General features: G+C 47.0%; 1 protein-coding gene across 2 annotated transcripts in view; it reads left to right on the top strand.

Annotated features, from left to right (window-relative positions):
• Positions 1 to 24630, top strand: part of SLC16A5 (solute carrier family 16 member 5) — a 185173-nt gene that overhangs the window by 35892 nt on the left and 124651 nt on the right. For both annotated transcript variants that reach the window (XM_068262397.1, XM_068262398.1), the window contains exon 2: positions 4066 to 4272. In XM_068262397.1, coding sequence (XP_068118498.1) covers positions 4086 to 4272 — 187 coding nt within the window. In that variant the 5' untranslated portion in view covers positions 4066 to 4085. The remainder of the gene's footprint in view (positions 1 to 4065; positions 4273 to 24630) is intronic.

Below are 24630 nucleotides of genomic sequence, written 5' to 3' on the forward strand. Positions count from 1 at the left end.
TGCTGGTTGCTGAGACCATTATTTGCTTTGTACTATGCAAGTTAATATTTTAATACTAAGAGAAGTTTTGTGTTACTAATCTGTCTTTATTGCACTCCATGCACTACAATAGATTGCAATTTTATCCATGGTTGGCCCTGGGAGTTACAGTAAGCCTGGTACACACCTTCAATTTTCATTGGCCAATTTTACCACCTTCATGTAGTATGTGGGCCCGGCCAACACATTTTAAATACTATGAACAGATTGTGTAGATAAACTCAAAGCCTCCGGCCTCATTCACGCCTAAAATTGAAAATGCAAACATTTTGCGTTTTTGTGAGCTTCTTTTCCCCCTCCCGGCGCTCCACTGCGTGCAGGGGCGTAGCAATAGGGGTTGCAGAGGTAGCGACCGCATCGGGGCCCTTGGGCCATAGGGGCCCCGAGGGGCCCTCCTTCAAGCAAAATATTAGCTCTTTATTGGCCCTGTGTTGATGATAATCACTTCTATAGATGCTTAAAATAGTAGTAATCATTAACAACCTGCTTCCCATCCCCTACTTGCACCTCTGACACTGTAGTTGCCATTGGCAGGTTTTGTTGCGCCTTATCAATTGTTATGTATAGAGTGCTTGGGGGGGGCCCCATGTAAAACTTGCACCGGGGCCCATAGCTCCTTAGCTACGCCACTGACTGCGTGCTGCGTTTCTGGTAAAAGCGCTTTTTTCCAGAGCGGTTTTGTAATTCATCTCCCTGATGCAAGTCAGGAAGTGAACTCTTTGACCCGGAAAAGATATGTAGAAAAGAATGTATTTATTCTTAAAAACGCTCACACAATCACTGCACAAAGCAATTTTTGTGAGTGTTTGTGATTTTCCTATACCTTCCATTTAGACAAAATCTCCCCAAAAAAATGGTACAGGTTCGTGCACTGTGCTTTGCTGAAAGCACAGTGCACGAACCGCACTGATATGAACTTTCTCATAGAGTTTCATTGCACAAGCGTTTTGTGGGCGATTTTCAACATCGCGAGCGCTTGAAAAAAGGCCGAAAATGCCCCTAGTGTGAACGAGCCCTTAAAGTGTACCCAAAGCATTTTTAAAAAAAATACAAATGGGATACAGAGGAATGCTCTGTGCTTAACCACTTCCGGACGGTGGTGATTAAAATCTACTGTTTTGATGCTGTTTTTCCTGCCTGGGCGTAGATTTCACATCACCGCCGCAGGGCATTCTTGTTGCTCTCGTCACCTCTGCCAATTGCGATGCTCTCTGCCCAACAATTACTAGGTAATTCCTGGTCATGGTGATCCAGGGATTTTATCTGATTGCCATCTGAGTTGGGAAGGAATTTTTCTCCCTTTTTTGGGCTAATTGGACCATGCCTTGTAAGAGTTTTTTGCCTTCATCTGGATCAACAGGGATATGTGAGGGTGCAGGCTAGTGTTGTACCAAATGTTCTGGTTGAACTCGATGGACGTTTATGTCTTTTTTCAACCCAAATAACTATGTAACTATGAAGACTTCCGGAGGACCGCACCGATACGCAGTTAATGTGTTTTCCCCATAGAGTGGAGTGCAGTATTCAATTTGACGCACCGCCCCAGTGTGAAAGGGCGCTAAGGGGGCAGAGACAGCTGGTACTGAAGAGGTTAATGACATGCCTCACTGTCCTCTTGGTGCTGCCCATCCCCCCTGAAATTGCCAGCAAAAGCTTGTTGGTAGAGACTACTAGGGGAAGGAGCATCCCCCTAACAGGAATAACACTTCTGCAAAACACCTCTTTCCCATCTATATCCCGTCCATTCCCTGCCTCTCCGCACCTCCCACCTCTATGCTCTGTGATGAGAAGCAGAGAGGCAAGCTGCAGCATTGTGACCCCAGGGTCATGGGCATTTTTTTTCTATCCAAAACAAAACTTGATGAAAACTGTTGATGGGAGCAGCATTGGTGGACGCTACCGGATCCAGCTAAACATCCCCCTACCCCCGCATCAGATTTTTGTTCAATCTTTTGCCGGTTCGGTGAAATTGGTTTTTTTTTAGGTTTTTCCCTCGTTTTTTCCTGGAGGGTTCAGGCAATTAGGGTGAGACGTCAGGAAGGGGGGGGGGGGAGGAGGCAGATGTGTTTGTATTTAGGGATAGGCATCAGGAAGGATGTTTGTGTGGGTGGGGGGCCATCAGGGCTAGGCTTCAGGAAAGGTGTTTGAGAGGGTTAGGGATAGGCGTCAGAAAGGATGTTTGTGGGGTGGGAGTTAGGGTTGGGGTCAGGAAGGGTGTTTGGCCATGGGGGAGGGGGGCAGTTAGGGTTAGGCAGCAGGGGGGAGGGTTCTGTGTGAGATGAGGGTTAGGTTTAGCTATAGTAAAATATTGGTAATATTTCTCTAGGCCCAATTTTCCTAGGCACCCGTATTTCACATACACAGAGTAACATTTAAACACAGCATGTTTGCCAAACAAAACAGTAGTTAATCCCTGGAATTGAGGAGCCAACATGGCGCCCTCCACCACAGTCAATGCATTAGCTCTTTACTGGTGCTTAAGTGGTAATCACCTCTATGGGCCATAACCTATGTAAGGTGATAAGAAGCTTGCAGATGCGAGCTACTTATCATCTTGCCATCACACGAGGATTACCAGCAAATCCTATTCTCAGTTTCACTCATGTGATGGCCGATCATTAGGGAGCATTACTCAGACAAAAGCCTGATCGATGCTCAAATGTCCTGGGAGAAAGGGAGCGAGGTCTTGCGCTGTGATGCTGTCCTTCAGCACCATGGCACTGCTGCCTCACTCCCCAGAGATGCGTGCCCACCCCCAGAACATACAGTGCAATCTTTCACCACCCCTCAAAGCTCCCTCTCTGCCGTCCACACATTGTTGAAGCCCTCAGTAGCTGAGGCAGGCACCCCTGGCCAATTTACCAGCATCTCCGCAGAATATCCACTGTCCCTCAACATGTCCAGTTGTAATTCTCGCAGTGCCCTGGCAAAGCATCTTTGAAGCTACCGCTGGGCTCCCCATTGGTCCACTGTCTGTACAGATGCTTTTCCGGGATACTGCGAGAATTACAACAATGGGACTTGTGGATGTTCGGCGGAGATGCTGGTAAATTGACCGGGGGTGCCTGCCTCAGCTACGAGGGGCTATATCACCCAAGCAAGTTAATTACTGCCCGGGAGATGGTAAATTTAATTGCATTAGGAGATGCTCCCATTTAAGAACTCGCCAGCGAGTTTGTTAATTCGATATGGCCTTATGAGTGCTTTGAATAGAGATAATCATTAATATGCCATTCATTTTCCTATTCTTACACCTTCCTTACACAGTGGCTGTCCTTGGTAAAATGGTTTTGATTGTCTTCATCATGTGACTATTATACATACAGTACTCAGTGTGCCTCAGTTGAAAGTTTGCACCGGGGCCCATGGCTCTGTAGCTACGCTACTGGTAGCAGGAACTGGGCTATTAAGAGGGATGGAGTCAAAGTAGCATGAGGCCCCAACTGGGCATTTTGTTGTTGTTTTTTTAAAGGGTGACTTATTAATGACTGATACTGACTGAAAACTCTGTCAAGTTGATTTTTTTTTTACAAGTATAGGACTAGCATTTCATATATCCGGATATATCTGATGATGCTGAATGAACTTTGTCCATTAATAATTGCATACTTGCATGGCATTTGTGGAAGCTTTGGTACTAAGTGCTGTTAAAGCACAAATTAGTCTGCAATATTTATGGCTTGTGATCAGCTTAATTGTGTATGTATATCTGGTACCGGACCATGATAATTGAAACCTATGTACTGTTTATGTCCTTTTATTTTTGCCAGGGTGTTAATTTCAATCATTCACACCATGCGGTCCGCTTGGTCTCGCCATTCGCGCTGGTGTTCACACTGCTGTACCTGCTCTCACTGACAGCAGAGTTTCCGCTTATCGGTCAGGAGCTAATCACAGTACGAAATAGGAAGAGGACGGCTCTGTCCCTTAAAGGGGCCAAAGCCGTCAGGTACTAAAGTGGAAATATTTAGAGGAAGTAATCATCTAACAAGTAAATAAAGACTAATAACTCAATTGTTTGCACAGGTTAAAGTACAAAAGACAGAATGGAATCCCCAGATGGAGCATGGGCTTGGGGTGTTCTCGTTGCTACAATGGTGATCCATGGATTAACATTAGGATTTCCTTCATCTATTGGAGTGTTTTATAAAGATCTGCAGAACTCTTTTGGTGCTACAAACACAGAGACCTCCTGGTTTCCATCAATTATAATGGCTGTCCTGCATGCTGGGGGTTAGTAATCACTTTTTATTAACAGACTTTCTTGTACATATGATGTATGCTCTCATTTTTGTTAAAGCAAACATGTCACAAGTTAAAAGTGTGACTCTCCCTTCCTGGAAAAAAAATACTCACCACATCAGTTATTTACATTGCATGAGGCTCAATTCACACTTGAGCCAAAAATGCACCACATTACGGATCTGAGATCAGCGGAGGAACAGACACTCAAACATATTCTATGTTAGATGTAGGAACCATTTACCTTTGTATGGTCTAATGTATCCATTTATTCTGGTACACTTAGTGTAACGCAAAGTCCCGACCTGCATCATTTTTTTGGATGCGTTTCCCATAGAAGAAACAAAGTAGAGGGTGAACAGTCACCCTGGAACGAAAAAACACATTGACACAGGGAGCCCAAATGGTGCAGTACGTCACAAATGATAGAAGAAACAAAAAATATGAACAGAGGGTACTCACAAAGGGAGGTTGCAAAGGGGCAACCAACCACTGCAGGCAGGTGGAGATCAACAAACCCAACTCCACTCGGGGGTCCAGGCTAGTAGCCGAAGATGGTTGCACTTTTTGAGAAAAAGGCCCTAGGAGCCCATAAAGGGGATCCAAGGGTATCCCCTACCCTGAGCCGGGGCGGGGTATACAATGCACAACAGGATAAAAAGGTGCCCAGAGAATGATTAAATTAATTAAAAACAATAAAATAAATAAGGTTTGGGGTGGCTTACCTCAATGGAGACAAATTCATATAAAATGAACTTTAATAGCACTGGCAACGTGTTTCGTGGGTCCCTGCCCACTTCCTTAGGCCAAATAAAGTGCCTCACTGTGTAAAGAGCCAAAGTTTTGAGCTCAAAACTTTGGAACTTTCTTTGAGCCAAAGTTTTTAGCTCAAGTTGTAACACACAAACATACTTCTTTGCGCCTTTAAGCTGACCAAGTAATGCAAGGCAGTAACTTCCTGGGAGGAAGTAGTAAGTGAGAGTGATTAGTGCCAAATCCAATTACACCTGTGCAATGGCTGAGCAAGAAGTGGCACTCAGGCGAAAAATGGTCAATTGCCTGAGTATTGCTCCTACCACTACTACCTCCCTGCCATGAATCCGCTGCTCTCGCTGCTTCATTGCCAGGAACCTTGAAACACTCCAGACATCCGCGGCATGTCTTCCAGACTCACCACTAACTGCTGCTACAGTGGTGGACACCCCTACACACTCTCAACATACATCTACGCACCTATGCCAGGCCCAGAAAATCAATCAAAAAAAAGATCAGAAATATATTTGGACCTGTCGGAAAATTATCGATTTAACACAAAATCTGACGGGAAATGAGACCTCAGAAGACTTGGAAGCCAAAAATCCAACTTTTTCCAATACCAATACTATGAGTATTCTTAGAAAAAAAGCCAAGTCTTTATTAGCACACAGGCAAGAGAATAATAAGAGGCCCTCAACCACCAACCGCTGCCAGTGGATCCACTCACCCTAGTGACGGCAGATTCCATTGTAAACACCTTTCCCTCGCCTGCCGTGTGATGTCATGCAAGTGCCGCTCTGTCGTCCCTTGGCATAGTAACAGAAAACATTGTCAGCTACATAGCTGACTTCTCTTCTGTACAGCCCATCTCAGCGATGTCACCCAAGGAGAAACATCACTAACCAGGGGGTGGGCCTATGCCTACGGCCCTGTCGCCGCACAGAGTGCTTTCTAAGCTACATCTTGGATTGCCTATATCATTTTCAAACAGCACAGCAGCTGGTTATGTGTCCATCACCCCAGTGGTGTTTACAGTTGGTTGCAGTCCAAAGTAACTTTGTCACAGGTATCACTCGTCTGCTTTCACGTGCTGAAACAGTGCTAGATGTTGTTCCTGGTAGCACACACTTTGCAAAAATCACATTTGGGTCTACTAAAGTAATAAATGAGTCTAAAAGTCCTTCCATGGTTTTCCCAGTAACCCTGACTAGTACTATATAACATTATTATTATTGATTGATTGATATAGTGCCAGCATCTTCCATGGCACTGTAACACAGCATACAGAGCATAACAATACAAAATAAGCAATACAACAGTTAATACAAAACAATGGTGGATTACCACTGAAGTAGCCAGTGAACAAATCAACTACAGATTTTTACACAGGGGTGGGAGATGTGTACACACATTACACAGCATTGTGAAACAAAAGGGGAAGAGAGACCTGGCAAAAAGACCTTACAGCCTAAAGATATAAGGGATAGGACAGTAGGTAAAGGGAAGAAGTGTATAAGATGGTAGAAATGGTGGTCAGTGGCAGTGTGTCCTAGGTAGGAGAGTACTGTATTTTCCACTATATAAGACGCTCCGTAATAGGTTTAGAGGAAAAAAAAACAGGGAAAAAAATATATATATATATATACTAAACCTGGTGCATCCATATTCCAGGACAGATTTTTTTTTAGCTGGAGGTGACAAGAGGAGGATAGTTTGTCAATGTGTGGTTTGACTGAGTGACTTTAGTCTAGTATTACACCTAGGCAGCGAGCCTGGGGGACAGGCATTATTAAAGTGCCATCAACAGAAATGGTGATGTCAGGCAGGTGAATGGAATTGTGAGGTGGAAAGATTACCATTTCAGTCTTGTCCATATTGACCTTTAGAATACAAGAGGATATGAAGAAGGCGATTGCATTGAGACAGTTAACATGAGCTGTTAAAGTGACACTGAAGTGAAAAAAAACCTCATGATATAATGAATTGATTGTGTAGTACGGATAATTCATGGAACATTAGTAGCAAACAGTATAACATTTTGATAATAAAGACTCCTTAATTCCATCCCAGTGAGTCGTCATTAGAGGTAAGATACCTCTACTTATATTACTTATATTAGTAGCAGTAGGGTATTGTACCGTGTTAGCCATCAGTAAAAGCAAGACGTTTGAAATCAGGATGATACCATTAATTGGCTAATTAAAAATAATAAGAATGAGCAAGCTTTCGGCCTTGCAGCCTTCGTAGGGCATACATCCTGTTTGTTTGCAGGCTGGTGGTACAGACAGCTATATACATGCAACATCAAAAGGGAAAACAGAGATTTTTTTCAAGCATAAATATATGTCATTAAGATGCCTTAACATAACATCTAAATGGGGAGAGAGGTTGTTAGCTGAGTTAAGGATCCTTGTTTGGCTGGATGGTGTATTGTTTAAGGGCTCTGCCTCTGATGCAGGAGACCAGGGTTCGAATCTAGGCTCTGCCTGTTCAGTAAGCCAGCACCTATTCAGTAGGAGACCTTAGGCAAGTCTCCCTAACACTGCTACTGCCTATAGAGCGCGCTCTAGTGGCTGCAGCTCTGGCGCTTTGAGTCCGCCAGGAGAAAAGCGCGATATAAATGTTATTTGTCTTTGTCATTTGTCTTTGTTTACACCATGCTCACAGACCTGGGAGTTGGACTGACACAGAGGTATCGTAAATTCTGAGTTCACAAGTTTAGCTATACAGGCTGAGAAAGAGTTTAAATATCATCAGCCTCATACCAATATAAAAAGTTTTTGTCCTTATTCAAGCCCTTGTCCACTGCTTTGAACCAATTTATAAATTTTGTTTCTGCTATTAATCGATCATTTAACGTTTTGAAGCCACCCTTCAGGGCAGTGACACGAAGATCATCCATGCTGTGTCCGTTGGAATGAAAGTGTGTAGCAACTGGGAGTTCAGATTTGGTATCGTTAATCGTTTTCCTGTGTCCATTCATACGTTTGCGCAGAGTTTGTCCAGTTTCTCCCACGTACATAACATTGGGGCATTTATCACACATGATCAGATATACCAGTTTGGTGGAACCACAGGAAAATGTGCCTTGTACTCTACTCCTGTTGTGAACCTGGTATCGTTAACCTGTCAGTGGAGTAAATGTGTCTGCAGGTCTCACACCTTTTTTGTCGGCAGGGTGATGTTCCGTTTTGTTGAGTCCTATTCAAAGAACTCCTGACAATCATCTGTTTCAGATTGTGTGGTTGCCGATATGACAAGAGGGGAGGTTTAGGGAATATCTTTCTCATGTTGCATGTACTGTATATAGCTGTCTGTACCATCAGCCTGCAAACAAACAGGATGTAAGCCCGACGAAGGCTGCAAAGCCGAAAGCTTGCTTATTCTTATTCTTTTTAGTTAGCCAATAAATGGCATCATCCGGATTTAAAAGGTCTTGCTTTTACTGATGGCTAACATGGTACAATACCCTACTGCTACTACTATGCTTGAAGATACCGCAATGTACCGCACTTTCCTGGAACTAAAGAAAGACCTGAAGAAACTTGCACAACTGGACAGCGACATCTTTTTCTTGACTACATGCAAAAAGGAGTAAGAGGAAAAACTTATAACTCAAGGACTAAGGATACAGAATCCCTCCCTGCATACATACAATAAATAGCAGGTTTGCAGAAGAAATCTGCAGGAGGAGCTCGGAGAGAATACGGAATAACCTTATAAAAGTCTGCTATAACCGTAAAAGGATTACAAAGGATGAGGTACAGAGCCTGAAACTGTCTCTGAATGATGACCCCACTGGAACATGGGAAAAACTACAAACCTTCTTTAGGAAACTACAGAGATTCCGAATTAACAACAAAAAGAAAAAACTTCAGAGACTTAGAATTAAGAGTGGACGCCTGGATGCACAAGCAGCAGAAAAAGAGCAACCCACAGGTGTAATGAATCTTTCCTCTTATCAGGCTACTGAAGCTGAAATGTCAGTACTCTCCAAAGGCCTGTCATTCTGCCCTGCGAGACCCATAGACAGGATTGCACTCTGTGGAGATATGGAGGAATTTTTCAAAAAGCTGCGACTCAAGGAACACTACCATGATAAGAGTGCCAGGGATACAATGGACAATGGACCAAAACGCACCAGATCCAAAAGGAAGAAAAAAAGATGGACCCCCAAAGAAGGAAAAAACCCGGCCCTGGATAAATACATCAACAAATTCAGACTCAGAATCTTCGACAGGATCAAAGAAAGACACTGGCCCACAACGTTATCCCACAGGAGCGACAGGCCATCAGAGCCCTTAAGGAGAATAAGGACATTATTATTAAACCAGCGGATAAAGGTGGTGCCATAGTCATAATGAACACCAGTGACAACATCCAGGAGGCACAAAGACAGTTATCCAACACCACTCACTATGCCACATTACAGGGGGACCCCACAAAAGGTTACAGAATGGCACTCAATAGGATGGTTAACAGATTGCCTGCAAACATCAAACAACATGTAAGGACCCTTATCCCTGAAGAGCCTAGAACAGCCTGCTTTTACATGCTTCCCAAGATCCACAAAGAGGGAAACCCAGGCAGGCCAATAATCTCAGGGAGCGGAACTCTTACAGAGAACATCTCAGGGTGGCTGGAAAACATCTTGAAACCTCTGTTCTGTAAAAGACCCAGCTACATACAGGATACCACCCACCTCCTGAACAAACTGACAGCCATCGGCCGAGTACCTGAGGGAACCATACTGGCCATGATGGACGTCGAGTCCCTGTACAGAAACATCCCCCATGATGATGGTATTGCGGCTTGTCGTAAAAATCTTCAGGGTCAGGGCATACCTGTAAAGCCTATTGCTGGACTGATCAAATTAATTCTCACTCATAATTATTTCACTTTTGGACAGTGCCGAAAATGGCAACGCTCATATCAGCTCTCAGGCTGCTCCTCCAGTCCCACTCTTTTCTGTTCCTGCTATCAGTGTATGCTTTGCTATGCTTGTATTACGTTAACTGTACGTGTATGCTGTAATGCTCTCTGTTTTGCTTTTTATTGTTTATATGTATGTACCATGCTTAACTGTATGCAATGCTGTACTCTGCTTAATTGTACGCACAAGCTGTAATGTTGTCCTATGTATGCTTGTCCCATGTCTGTGTATGTACCATGCTCAACTGTATGCTATTTCTTGTTTCTTCATCAACGACCCTGTATGCGCCAAAACCAATTCCGGGTACAATCTGTAATAACCACCTTTTGCTCCGGCACCAGCAACTTCTTATAGCTGCGTCTCACAGACTGTGAGATAACTTGACTCTCACACAGCAAGCAGGAGATAGACTTTCTCAGGCTTCTTCAATGTTTAAGGAATTTATTTATGAAACAGATATACAGATAGATACAGTTCATCACACCCTAGCCAAGCCAATCTTCATGTTTCAATCCTTGGCGTTACAGCTTCTTGGTTAACTCCCTGCTGGAGTCAATCAGGTCTTCTTTTGCCTACTCTACGTTACACTAGACTACCTATGTACAGCATACATTATATCAGATTACAGAAAGGAATGACATACTTAGATGTCCCAGTCAGTATTGAAGCATAGCAGGAATCAGAGAGAGAGCTCCCTTTTCCAGCTCGTCCGGCTATTAATACCGACTAGGAAAGAGTTAACTGTGATCTCATCTTCGCCATCCCCTAGATCAGACTATTGGTGGACCCCCTCGTGGTGTCATCATACACACCTACTCGATTAATATTCAATGATGCTTCTGCCCCACTTACAAGGAATTTGGTATTTAGTAAATATGGCCGATGTTTACTGTTCCTGTGGTGTACGTGTTGAAGTCAGAGTAGGCCGATGGCCTTCTTTTAGGAACATGTTCTCAGTATCTGCGTGTATCCTCTGCTACACGCAGACCCTGAGATGCCTCTGCCTGCATCACAAAAACTCTATTTATTTTAAAGGCATACACTGCGGACAAGCCTTTTACATAAAACTCAGGCCAAGTAACTGAGGCCTACTTAAATTCTAACAATCCCCCCTAAAATGGCTTGATCCGCAGATCCCCGCTTCTGAACCCCACAGTACCTGGTTTCGTTTCTTGATGTTTCACTTTTCGATGTTCGTGCTCACACAACTTCTCTGCTCTAGGCGGTTATCCCTGGGAGAGAGAGCAAGACCTCTTGGTCTTCCTGTAACCAGGCTCTCTGGGGATGCCCTACTTCTAAGTCCCTCTATACCACATGCTCAGCATTTGCGTCACTTGCGTATCACTCACAAACTTGCATGACCACAGAAAAGTGAAACTCGTTTGGTTGTTACAAAACGGAGCAGTGCCAGGTGCCTTCTAAAAGAGCGCCTTTATACAATCAGCTCCATCACCGGTACTACTAAACCTATACCCGTAACCCTGTATATCCCTTAATTTGAAAATATTGGTTCAGGAGATTGTTTATGAGGCACCAATCTCTTGACCAGGTTAATTTATTTTACGTAATTTTAACACGCAACCTCACCTGGATCATGATGCCTAAAGTTGTCATCCCCATCCAGTGGCGTATCTGGGTAAAATAGTGCCTATGGCAAACACTACAATTGCGCCCCCCCCATCCCTGTCCCCAAGCTTATTCCCTCATAATAAAAGCAGCCAGGTGCCTCAAGATAAAGAAATTAAATAGCCAGGAGTGCCAAGATAATTAAAGGTGGCCATACACTGGCCCGATTCCCGGCCGTTTCGACAGCAGATTCGATCCTGGGATCGAATCTGCTGCCAATCGTTCGCGGTAAACGCCGCCGACGATCCGATTTCCTCCCGAAATCGGATCGGACCGTCGATCGCGCCGTGCGGGAAATTACCCTCGATCGCCCGCGGGTAAAGTGCGCGTCGCTAGCGGCGGCCGATCCGATGAAAAATACATTACCTGATGCGGGCTCCCGGGCGTCTTCTCCGCATCTTCTCAGCGCTGCACCCGCTCCATCCCGGCGCTTCCTGGGTCACTGCAGTGACCCAGGAAGTTCAAATAGAGGGCGCTCTATTTGAACTTCCTGGTCACGGAGTGACACAGGAAGCGCCGAGATGGAGCAAGAACACAGCGGTGCAGCGTGGAGAAGATGCCCGGGAGCCAGCGTCAGGTAATGTATGCGCGGGGGGAGGACAGGCGGCAGGAGCAGCTGAACAGATTGTGATCGGTTTCAGGCTGAAATCGATTCACAATCTGTTTGCAGTAAAGGCAGCCATACGATCCCTCTCTGATCAGATTCGATCAGATAGGGATCTGTCAGCTGGTCGATCTGATGGCACATCGACCAGTGTATGGCTGCCTTAAGTAGCAAAGGGCCCCCTTTATACATAATTTAAGTAGATATGTTCCCCAGAAAACCGAATTAGGTAGACACGTGCTTCTAGATATTAGTATAAGGTAGTCATCTGTGCACCTCACAATTCAAAAATACTCAGTCAGTGACATGACTATGTACTCTGTAAAGTGCTGCAGGAGATGTCAGTGCTATATAAATACATAATAATAATAATAATATGGTAGGACATTAGACTATGACTATGGTAGGATTAGATTGAGAGCTCCTCTGAGGACAGTCGGTGACATGACAATGTACTCTGTAAAGTGTTGCAGAAGATGTCAGTGCTATATAAATACATAATAATAATATGGTAGGACATTAGACTATGCCTATGGTAGGATTAGAGTGTGAGCTCCTCTGAGGACAGTCAGTGACATGACTATGTACTCTGTAAAGTGCTGCAGAAGATGTCAGTGTTATATAAAGACATAATAATAATAATAATATTAATAATAATAATATGGTAGGACATTAGACTATGCGTATGGTAGAATTAGAATGTGAGCTCCTCTGAGGACAATCAGTGACATGACTATGTACTCTGTAATGTGCTGCAGAAGATGTCAGTGCTTTATAAATACATAATAATAATATGGTAGGACATTAGACTATGCGTATGGTAGAATTAGAATGTGAGCTCCTCTGAGGACAATCAGTGACATGACTATGTACTCTGTAATGTGCTGCAGAAGATGTCAGTGCTTTATAAATACATAATAATAATATGGTAGGACATTAGACTATGCGTATGGTAGAATTAGAATGTGAGCTCCTCTGAGGACAATCAGTGACATGACTAGGTGCTCTGTAAAGTGTTGCAAAAGATGTAGATACTCGGATTAAAAATGTAAATTATACAGCGGTGACCGCGGGAGATGGGCGTTAACTTACCCATAAGTCCGTGGGATCCTATGCATTCCATTTGGGTCACGTTCCACGCCAGTATCGCGCTTTCTCCTTTAAGCTAGAAGAAGGAAGTGCGGTAGTGACATGAAATGTGTCACACACATTGCGTGTGATGTGAATGATGTGAATGCATATGATCCCACAGACTTATGGGTAAGTTAACCCCCATCTCTCGTGGTCACCACTGTATAATTTACATTTTGAATCCAGGTAAGCTACTCAAAAGACCATCCCTAATTAAATGTACTTTTTAAGGGCTGTACAATAGATGGGGGAGGGGGGTAAGACAAGCAGGGAGAATGGAGATTGAGATGGGGAAATGGAGGACTCCCTCCTCCTCCAATCACTACAGTCCATGGGCATCCATGGGCTTGCCTTGGCCTGGATCTCCTCCTACCTATCCAATCGCTCCTTCACCACTTCCTTCAATGGCTCCTACTCAACTCCTGCCCCCCTTTCAGTTGGGGTCCCCCAGGGCTCTGTTCTAGGCCCCCTTCTTTTCTCCATATACACTTCCTCAATTGGCAAGCTTATCTCCTCCCTGGGCTTCAATTACCACCTTTATGCAGATGACACTCAGATTTACCTCCATACCCCCGATCTCTCAGCCACCACCATAAACAAGGTCTCCTCGTGTCTCTCAGCAATTTCCTCCTGGATGTCAGCTAGGTTCCTAAAGCTTAACCTAGACAAAACTGAGCTCCTGATCCTTCCACCCCATGCTGCTGCACCCATCCCAGGTTTCCACCTCACAATCGACAACACAACCATTCTCCCTACCTCCCAGGCCCGCTGCCTGGGTGTCACCTTGGACTCTGACCTCTCCTTCATCCCACACATCCAAAACATCACAAGAGCCTGCAATTTCCACCTCCGTAATATCTCCAAGATCCGCCCATTCTTAACCCCGGACACGACCAAACTGCTCATCCATGCCCTCATCATCTCCCGCCTTGATTACTGTAACTCACTCCTTTCTGGCCTCCCCCTGAAACGCACTGTCCCCCTTCAATCAGTGATGAACGCGGCTGCAAGACTCATCCATTCTTCGCACCGCTCTGCATCCACATCTCCCCTTTGTGAATCCCTGCACTGGCTCCCTATCCGTCTCAGGATAAGTTTCAAGATTCTATGCCTGGCGTATAAATCTGTGCACAAAACATGCCCTACCTACATCTCGCAGCTTGTTCACAAGTATACACCAGGTCGCCCCCTCCGTTCCTCCAACGACCTTCGCCTCACCACCCCGCGCATTTCACACTCCCATGCCCGCCTCCAGGATTTCTCAAGAGCTGCCCCCACCCTCTGGAATGCCCTTCCACCACCCATCAGACTTGCTCCCTCTTTCAACACATTCAAGCAAGCCCTCAAAACCCACCTCTTTATGATGGCCTACCCACCTCCTGCCACACAGTAACTCTCTAAGGAATATTTAACAGCCCCCCCTAGTGTTTCCACCCCTCCCTTTAGATTGTAAGCCTCTGGCAGGGTCCTCCACTCCCTAGTGTAATCTACAGGATCATGTGCTCCTGTCCTATGACAGCCTGTACTTGTATTACTGGGCCTACCTAACCAGCCCATATTGCATGATCATGTATTTTGTACAATTTGTATGTATAACTTTGTTCTATGTGTATAACCCTATGTATGTCATCCTTGTATCATTGTATATATTTATTGTCCAGCGCTGCGTAATATGTTGGCGCTTTATAAATACAATAAATAATAATAATAATAATAGTAAGAAGTGTGAGAAAGGCAGGGGGAGGAGTGCAAAAAAAAAAAAAAAAAAAAAAAAAAGGAAGGGTGGGAGATAAAGAGATGGAGGATCAGACTGTGTGGAAAGTGAAAAATCTCACAAGGGCAATCTTCACTAGTCCCATTTGGCAGGAACATCACACCACTAACATGATGCACAGTACAGGAGAGAGAGGGGGCAGAGAAAGGAGAGAGAGGGGGCAGAGAAAGGAGAGCACATGCTGGAAGCAGAGAGAGGGCAGGAAGTATTCAGTTTTTAATCATCTTATCTGTATTGTCGGGAGCTGCCTCTCTCTGCTCCGCTAACTTCACACACATCTGCTATCAGCTTCCCCACTCCTGCCTCTCCTCAAGTAAAAAGACTCACTCACTGTGTGTGTCACTAGACTTGGCTGCAGCTACGCTGGGTCGCAGACTCTTGTTCTCCTCTCTGCTCCATCCCCCATCAGCCCCAGCGGCAGCAGCAGGGCTCCATGCAGCCAATCAGGAGGGAGATGTGATCAGTGCCGATGTTGCCCGGGCAACGTAAGCAGTAGAGAGGGGAATGGGACGCGGAAAGCGTTTCCTACTGCTTTACAGTGCTGGCTGCCAGCTAATTGCTAAATCGTCACCATGGGAAGGAGCCAGGAGGTGCTCAGACCTGACTGGGAGGGAGAGGGATTCTCTCATTTATGCGCCCCCTGGGAGGTGAGTGACAAAGGGCGCCCATAGCAGCTGCCCTATGTGCACGCCTCCAGATCCGCCTCTGTCCCCATCCAGACGACCAGTGGGTGTAGGAAGAACTTTTGAACTGCAGAGGCCCAGTCCGAGTGTCCCTGGAACATCACCGGAAACCTTTTCCACCAGGTCAGACTGGAACTCACCTGCTTATTTTTGTGTTCTACCTCGTTAAGATCACCTCTAACTTAGTGTACTGTTTGTTTAACCGTTGTAACAAAGTGTGGTCGTCTCGGATCAAACCCTGTTCCCCTTTGTCCCATGTCGTGTTCTCTTTTAGGATGGGAACTACCCGTGAAACTTTGACCTTAAGAGTTCTCTTAACAATTTGAGAAATAACGTCATCACACCTGGATGACTGGATCCATATGGGATCTCCGCTCACACCATATGTTCCCCTTGGAAAATCCCCCTTATCGGAACAATTATGAGAATATACCTTGCATGTATCATTAGACCTTATGTTAAAAAACCAAACATTTCCTTCAGCCACCGGAACTATCGGTTGGGCTTCGGGGTGGATCTTTTGAATGGTAGCCTCGCATTCTGCGTTATTGAGCTTGCAGGCTTCTTCACTAAATTTGACTAGCCCCGGCAAACACAGGTACCTCTGGGAGAATTGCCTGCATGAGGACAACTCTACTCGTTTCACCTCCCCGTCTAGCACCAAAAAAGATTGACCTCTCAGGTCATGGTGTAAGACATGTGTTGAGGTGGGAACTAAGGAAGTGGCGGTGCCTAAAGGAATGTTGCACCGTTTCCATTTGTTCACCCAAACATCTCGAAGCTTCCATGCAAAAGATCCTTCTCCAGAAAAATCGATATACCTCCCTTTGTCCAATCTCAGTTGGACAGGATCTTTAAGCATCTCCCTGACAAAATATGTCCTCAACTGTCCTGATTGGACCTCTTCCCCCCTTATGTCCTGAGGCACAATATGTACCTGAGGTTGGGAAGACTTTACGCTCTGCAATCTTTCAATTAAGAGTACCTCTTCACTTACCCAACTAGCATGAGGATAAGCGGCTGCATATGGACTGTGTAATATCGTCCCCTGTTGTGACCTGTGTAATGTGAATGGGGTTCCCTGGGTTGGCTTTCCCTCCCCCGGGACCGCTCTCCCCACCCTCTTTATCACCTGGAAATGTGGCTCGTTCTCGATCTGTACTTCTTGTTTTGAGAACCACCACCCCTCGGCTTTCCAGCCTTTACGTGTGTATAGTTGGTTCAGAGGCACTCTCTGTTGGTCGTTCCATAGTGTGATGTTGTCCCCCGCGTCTCTCCGGCAGGAGAATTGACGCCTCCTGCTCGTTCCTCTCCAATCTGGAACCATCTTACTCTGCATAACCAAGACAAGGTACCCCTGAATCACACACTCCACCTTTTGCATGTACCCATTGTACTGCAATGTACCTTTTAACCAAACTTTGGATCGGTGCATCGATTCTGGGAGTGTGGCATTCAATAGCAGATTTACACTGCCATTCAATTCCCACTGCCCGCACACCTGACCCTTCAGACCTTTCACCCACATTGTGCCATGAAATTTGTTTTCTCCTGGCACAAGTGCTCTTTTCCTCCATCCCTGCTTGGTCCATCTGTGCCAAGCGGAGGGAGGTGTGAAAGGATTAGTACCTTGGTCACCAAACATTAACATGCTTGGGCCTTGCATTCTCATTAACCCCTTATTATACATGAGAATGTCCTCTCTTCGTTCTCCTAGGACGAAATGGCAACCTAGGATCACCATCAGCACGGTACTCTTCATTATAAAAGCACCACCTTGGGAAAGAAAAACATTAGCAATTTGCACTATGCTTTGCTCAGTCAGTTTTTTTAGACGTTTTCCGATCTCAGGAACCTCGGTTTTTAGTCTCTTTCCAATTTCAGGAACCTCGTGTTTCTCCAAACTTAGATTGGCATCTGGAACCTTTCGCTTATCCAACTGACATCTCCATCTTTGCTGCCAGCACTGCAGCTGTCTCGAGCCCATATTGCCAAACTCCTGAAATCGAAATACAAACAAATCAATTCTTATTAATGATTTGGGATTCGCCATGCGGCTTGTACTCTGTACACTTGAAATTGATCAATATATACCGTAATTGATCTTGTTGCTTTATGGTTCTCATCTCATGAACTCTGTTTACTCTTTTTGGTAGATTGGAGTTACACCTCACCCCCCTACCTCAGTACTATCCTCAGTACTTACCTGTTTAAAATATGCTCCCGCGGACTTCACCTCTGGAAGCTCTCACCTCATTGCAGCTCCTTCCACATCCCCCCCCTATCTGTCCATGCGCGGCTGTCGCATGCACAGATTACGGATGCCACACCTGTTGCTGCTTTGCAGGTGAGCCTGCAATGCTCTTACTCATTTTCGCATTAACTTATCTAGAACTTCATCGCGATACCAGCTCTGCTAGAAGTTCTGTGTGTTGTACCCTCTGATCAATGTTTGCCGTGCCACTACCTTCATACTACCAAAAAAAAACGGTTGCCTCCCTGTAGGAAGGAGCACTCTGCACTTAAACTACACAGGGTGTATGCCTGCGCAGTATAGCCCGGAGGACGTCCGATGACGTCAGCGCGCCCGCGTGGGACGCAGAAGAGCCCGGCCATGGAGCGCAGAAGAGCCCTACCTGGCAGCCGGCCTGGCCAGGTCGGGTCGGCCACCGAAGACGACCGGAAGCCTCTGGAGCGGCAGGGAGGGCACCTCCTGCCTGCCACGGGCTGGAGGAAGCCCCAGGTAAGTGGATAGGGATTTTTATTTTTTTCAAGAGTTCCCTGAACTTTCCCTTTAAAGGAATAATCCCATAAGCAACCCAGTACAGATACTTCCCTGAGCTGCGCAGCACTTGCAAATCACTCCCTGGGGACTATCTGACTTATACGTGTTTTCCTAGCTGGGAAACACTTCCTATCCGTGAGCCTGCAACTTGCTTGGCTCACGTATGCGGACACTCCCTGTGCCCAGACTTCTTCTGAAGAAATCATCTGGAAGCCATGAAACTCAGTAGAATCTCTCTACTGTCCCCACTCTGGACCCCCCTCCCACCAGCTGCTTCCGTGCACGGCGCCTTGTGCACAGCTGTGACATGGGACGTGGGATCCCCCCAGCACATCCTCCCCCCTGCCATCGGGGCGTGCCTATCAGTGGGCGCTTCCCGCCCCCTCCCCTCCTGATACATCATGCAGATGGGAGTGGCTTTCTTAGAAACTTGACGCCACGTTGAATCATGGCATGCCAGCCAAGATGGCTGCTATCAATCTCCCGTAGCAACCTCTTAATCCTATACACATTAGGAGAAAAACCAGTTAGAACATACATACAATGTATATGCACACTAAACATTTCAGCAGAAAAAGCTCTTCCCCAAGCTTAGCATACCGCTCTATACACTCTCGGATGGAAAAACATCCCAAAAAATAAATACTAGAAATTCCACCCTGGAGTCCCTTATCTCTGAACCACAGACTCTACCCTGCAGAACATCTCCCCCCAAAAAAAACCTACGTCCGAGCCCCATAAAGTAGCACCACCCACTATCTCAGCTGTGACTCTAACTGTTGCATACCTTCAAAGCGACCCAGGGACGTGTGCTGCCTGCATCTGTATAGCTCCCCGAGAAAAAAAAAACCATACTTCCAACAGCTAACACAGTGCCACTGTTATAAACTGTTCTAAAAACGCACAGCTATCTCTCTCTCACTTTTCTCACTACCAGTCTCCTCTCTCTTCCCTCCCTCTCCTTCTCCTCTCCAACTCGAAAGCCTTAGCCCCCCCCTTATCTCTCCTGCGGGGGACACCCATATCTGGCAAACCTTCCAGCCTCACGCTGTGACACACGGGAGAAAAAGAAAAAAAACCCCTGAAACTGCATGCAGCAGCCACTAGCACAACCCGAGAGAGAAAAAAAAGCCAGTAAAAACACACACTTGAAAATTTAGAGAGAAAACACTGCTGGAACAAACTGTCAACATGTAATACCAAAACACTTGCATTAGAATTAAACAAATGAAACACTATGCTTGCCAGTGACTTGAGACGTTCTCCCCAAATGACCGTTCGTTAGAGCATTGGTCAAGTTTTGCTCGCGAAGTTCTGGACCCCCCTCGGGCTACTGATTCCTTCGTTCAGCAGATCGACACCACTACGGCACTTGCACCCAAGCCGCCGCCCGGGACAGCCCACGATCTGGATTTTGGCGTTAGGCATGTGTACAATCACACCTATATTATTCAGTCCAGGAACCTTCGCCACTGTAATTACTCGAACGTCATTCCGTGCGCCCGGCTTCCTCGCAGCCTGGCAGCACCGCTTATCTCTTCTCGATAAGTTTCCAGCGAGCGTCTCAGCGTCTCCTCCGCTTGTTACTGTGGAAGTCCTGGAAACCTAGATAACAGACTGACATCTGGCCCGGTCCTTGCCTGCCTTTTCTGCTAGACAGCGCTGGGTTCACGGCACCAATTGTAATATCCACCTTTTGCTCTGGCACCAGCAACTTCTTATAGCTGCGTCTCACAGACTTTGAGATAACTTGACTCTCACACAGCAAGCAGGAGATAGACTTTCTCAGGCTTCTTCAACGTTTAAGGAGTTTATTCATGAAACAGATATACAGATAGATACAGTTCATCACACCCTAGCCAAGCCAATCTTCATGTTTCAATCCTTGGCGTTACAGCTTCTTGGTTAACTCCCTGCTGGAGTCAATCAGGTCTTCTTTAGAGTTGGGCCGAACGGTTCACCTGCGAACGGTTCCATGCGAACTTCAGTGGTTCGCATTCGCGTCCCGCAGGCGAACCTTTGCGGAAGTTCGGTTCGCCCCATAATGCACATGGAGGGTCAACTTTGACCCTCTACATCACAGTCAGCAGGCCCAGTGTAGCCAATTAGGCTACACTAGCCCCTGGAGCCCCACCCCCCCTTATATAAGGCAGGCAGCGGCGGCCATTACGGTCACTCGTGTGCTGCCTGCGTTAGTGAGAGTAGGGCGAGCTGCTGCAGACTGTCTCTCAGGGAAAGATTAGTTAGGCTTAACTTGTTCCTGTCTGGCTGCATACCTGTTCTGTGAACCCACCACTGCATACCTGTGCTGTGAACCCACCACTGCATACCTGTGCTGTGAACCCACCACTGCATACCTGTGCTGTGAACCCACCACTGCATACCTGTTCAGTGAACCCACCACTGCATACCTGTGCTGTGAACCCACCACTGCATACCTGTTCAGTGAACCTGCCACTGCATACCTGTTCTGTTCAGTGGACCCGCCACTGCATACCTGTTCATTGAACCCACCACTGCATACCTGTGCTGTGAACCCACCACTGCATACCTGTTCTGTGAACCCACCACTGCATACCTGTTCAGTGAACCCGCCACTGCATACCTGTTCTGTTCAGTGGACCCGCCACTGTATACCTGTTCAGTGAACCTGCCACTGCATACCTGTTCTGGTCAGTGGACCCGCCACTGTATACCTGTGCATTGAACCCACCACTGCATACCTGTGCTGTGAACCCACCACTGCATACCTGTGCTGTGAACCCACCACTGCATACCTGTTCTGTGAACCCGCCACTGTATACCTGTTCTGTTTAGTGAACCCACCACTGTATACCTGTTCTGTTTAGTGAACCCGCCACTGTATACCTGTTCTGTTTCGTGAACCCGCCACTGCATACCTGTTCTGTTCAGTGGACCCGCCACTGTATACCTGTTCAGTGAACCCGCCACTGCATACCTGTTCTGTTCAGTGAACCTGCCACTGCATACCTGTTCTGTGAACCCACCACTGTATACCTGTTCTGTTCAGTGGACCCGCCACTGTATACCTGTTCTGTTTAGTGAACCCGCCACTGCATACCTGTTCTGTTCAGTGGACCCGCCACTGTATACCTGTTCATTGAACCCGCCACTGCATACCTGTTCTGTTCAGTGGACCCGCCACTGTATACCTGTTCAGTGAACCCGCCACTGCATACCTGTTCTGTTCTGTGGACCCGCCACTGTATACCTGTTCATTGAACCCACCACTGCATACCTGTGCTGTGAACCCACCACTGCATACCTGTTCTGTGAACCCGCCACTGTATACCTGTTCTGTTTAGTGAACCCGCCACTGTATACCTGTTCTGTTTAGTGAACCCGCCACTGTATACCTGTTCAGTGAACCCGCCACTGCATACCTGTTGTGTTCAGTGAACCCGCCACTGCATACCTGTTGTGTTCAGTGAACCTGCCACTGCATACCTGTTCTGTGAACCCGCCACTGTATACCTGTTCTGTTTAGTGAACCCGCCACTGTATACCTGTTCTGTTTAGTGAACCCGCCACTGCATACCTGTTCTGCTCAGTGGACCCGCCACTGTATACCTGTTCAGTGAACCCGCCACTGCATACCTGTTGTGTTCAGTGAACCTGCCACTGCATACCTGTTCTGTGAACCCGCCACTGTGTACCTGTTCTGTTTAGTGGACCCGCCACTGTATACCTGTTCTGTTTAGTGAACCCGCCACTGCATACCTGTTCTGTTCAGTGAACCCGCCACTGTATACCTGTTCAGTGAACCCGCCACTGCATACCTGTTGTGTTTAGTGAACCTGCCACTGCATACCTGTTGTGTTCAGTGAACCTGCCACTGCATACCTGTTCTGTGAACCCGCCACTGTATACCTGTTCTGTTCAGTGAACCCACCGCATCAGTGCGCATACCTGTGCAGTTAAGTGAACCCACCTACCTACGTGAGTGCACGCAGTGTGATATACCACTCCGTGCATACCCGATATGGACAGAACAGGTAGAGGAAGAGGTAGTGCCAGAGCCAGAGGAAGGCCACCCGGCAGATCTGCGCGAGGTCGTGTAAATGTAATTTCGTGTGGACCTGGCCCACAGTACAGTGCTCGGAAGAAGGCACGTCCCATCACCTCCCAAGATTGTCAGGACGTGGTTGAGTATTTAGCGACACAGAACACCTCATCTTGCTCAGCCACCAGCGCTACTACTAGCACCACTTCCGCTGCATTTGACACTTCACAAGAATTATTTAGTGTTGAAATCACTGATGCACAGCCATTGTTGTTACAGCCAGATGAATTTTCACCAGCTCATATATTTGAGTTACCCGGCAACACTATGGATGTAACGTGTAAGGAGGATGAAGGACCTACTGATGGTGCATGTTTGGATTTGTCTGAGGCAAGCAAAGCTGGGCAGGATGATTACGATGATGACGATGATAGGGATCCTCTGTATGTTCCCAATAGAGGAGATGAAGAGGGGGACAGTTCAGAGGGGGAGTCAGAGAGTAGTAGGAGGAGAGAAGTTGCTAAAAGAAGCTGGGGCAGCTCTTCGTCAGAAACAGCTGGTGGCAGAGTCCGGCACCATGTATCGCCACCTATGTACAGCCAGCCAACTTGCCCTTCAGCATCAGCTGCTGAGGTGACGGTCCCCATAGAGCCCACATCCCAGGGTGGCTCAGCGGTGTGGAAATTTTTTTAATGTGTGTGCCTCAGATCGGACCAAAGCCATCTGTTCGCTCTGCCAACAAAAATTGAGCCGTGGAAAGGCCAACACTCACGTAGGGACAAGTGCCTTACGAAGGCACCTGGAGAAAAGGCACAAACAGCAATGGGATGGCCACCTGAGCAAAAGCAGCAGCAGCACACAAAAGCAAAGCCACCCTCCTTCTCCTCTTCCTCCTCCATCAGGTGCATTATCTGCTTCTGCCGCTTTCTCCCTTCCACCTTCACAGGCACCCTCCTCCACTCCGCCTCTGCCCTTGAGCGGTTCCTGCTCCTCTGCCCACAGCAGCAGTCAGGTGTCCGTGAAGGAAATGTTTGAGCGGAAGAAGCCAATTTCGGCCAGTCACCCCCTTGCCCGGCGTCTGACAGCTGGCGTGGCGGAACTGTTAGCTCGGCAGCTGTTACCATACCGGCTGGTGGACTCTGAGGCCTTCCGTAAATTTGTGGCCATCGGAACACCGCAGTGGAAGATGCCAGGCCGCACTTATTTTTCGAGAAAGGCCATACCCCAACTGCACCGTGAAGTTGAGAGGCAAGTGGTGTCATCTCTTGCGAAGAGCGTTGGGTCAAGGGTACACCTGACCACGGATGCCTGGTCTGCCAAGCACGGGCAGGGCCGCTACATTACCTACACAGCCCATTGGGTGAACCTGGTGGTGAACGATGGCAAGCAGGGCGCAGCGGACCAAATTGTGACACCTCCACGGCTTGCAGGCAGGCCTCCTGCCACCTCCTCTCCTCCTGCTACATGCTCTTCGCTGTCCTCCTCCTCCTTGGCTGAGTGGCAGTTCTCCTCTCCAGCTACACAGCCCCAGCTCCGCAGGGCCTATGCTGCATGCCAGGTAAGATGGTGTCACGCCATCTTAGACATGTCTTGTCTCAAAGCGGAGAGTCACACTGGAGCAGCTCTCCTGGCTGCTCTTAAGAAACAGGTGGATGAGTGGCTGACCCCGCACCACCTGGAGATAGGCAACGTGGTGTGCGACAACGGCAGCAATCTGCTTGCCGCTTTGCATATGGGGAAGCTGACACACATACCCTGCATGGCACATGTCATGAATCTAGTGGTTCAAAGATTTGTGGCAAAGTACCCTGGCTTAGCGAATGTCCTGAAGCAGGCCAGGAAGTTCTGTGGGCATTTGAGAAGGTCTTACACAGCCATGGCACGCTTTGCGGAAATTCAGCGCAAAAACAACATGCCGGTGAGACGCCTCATTTGCGATAGCCCGACTCGCTGGAACTCGACCCTGCTCATGTTCTCCCGCCTGCTAGAACAGAAGAAAGCCGTGACCCACTACCTCTACAACTACAGTAGAA

This window comes from Hyperolius riggenbachi, chromosome 12, assembly GCF_040937935.1.
Source record: "Hyperolius riggenbachi isolate aHypRig1 chromosome 12, aHypRig1.pri, whole genome shotgun sequence".
NCBI lineage: Eukaryota > Metazoa > Chordata > Amphibia > Anura > Hyperoliidae > Hyperolius > Hyperolius riggenbachi.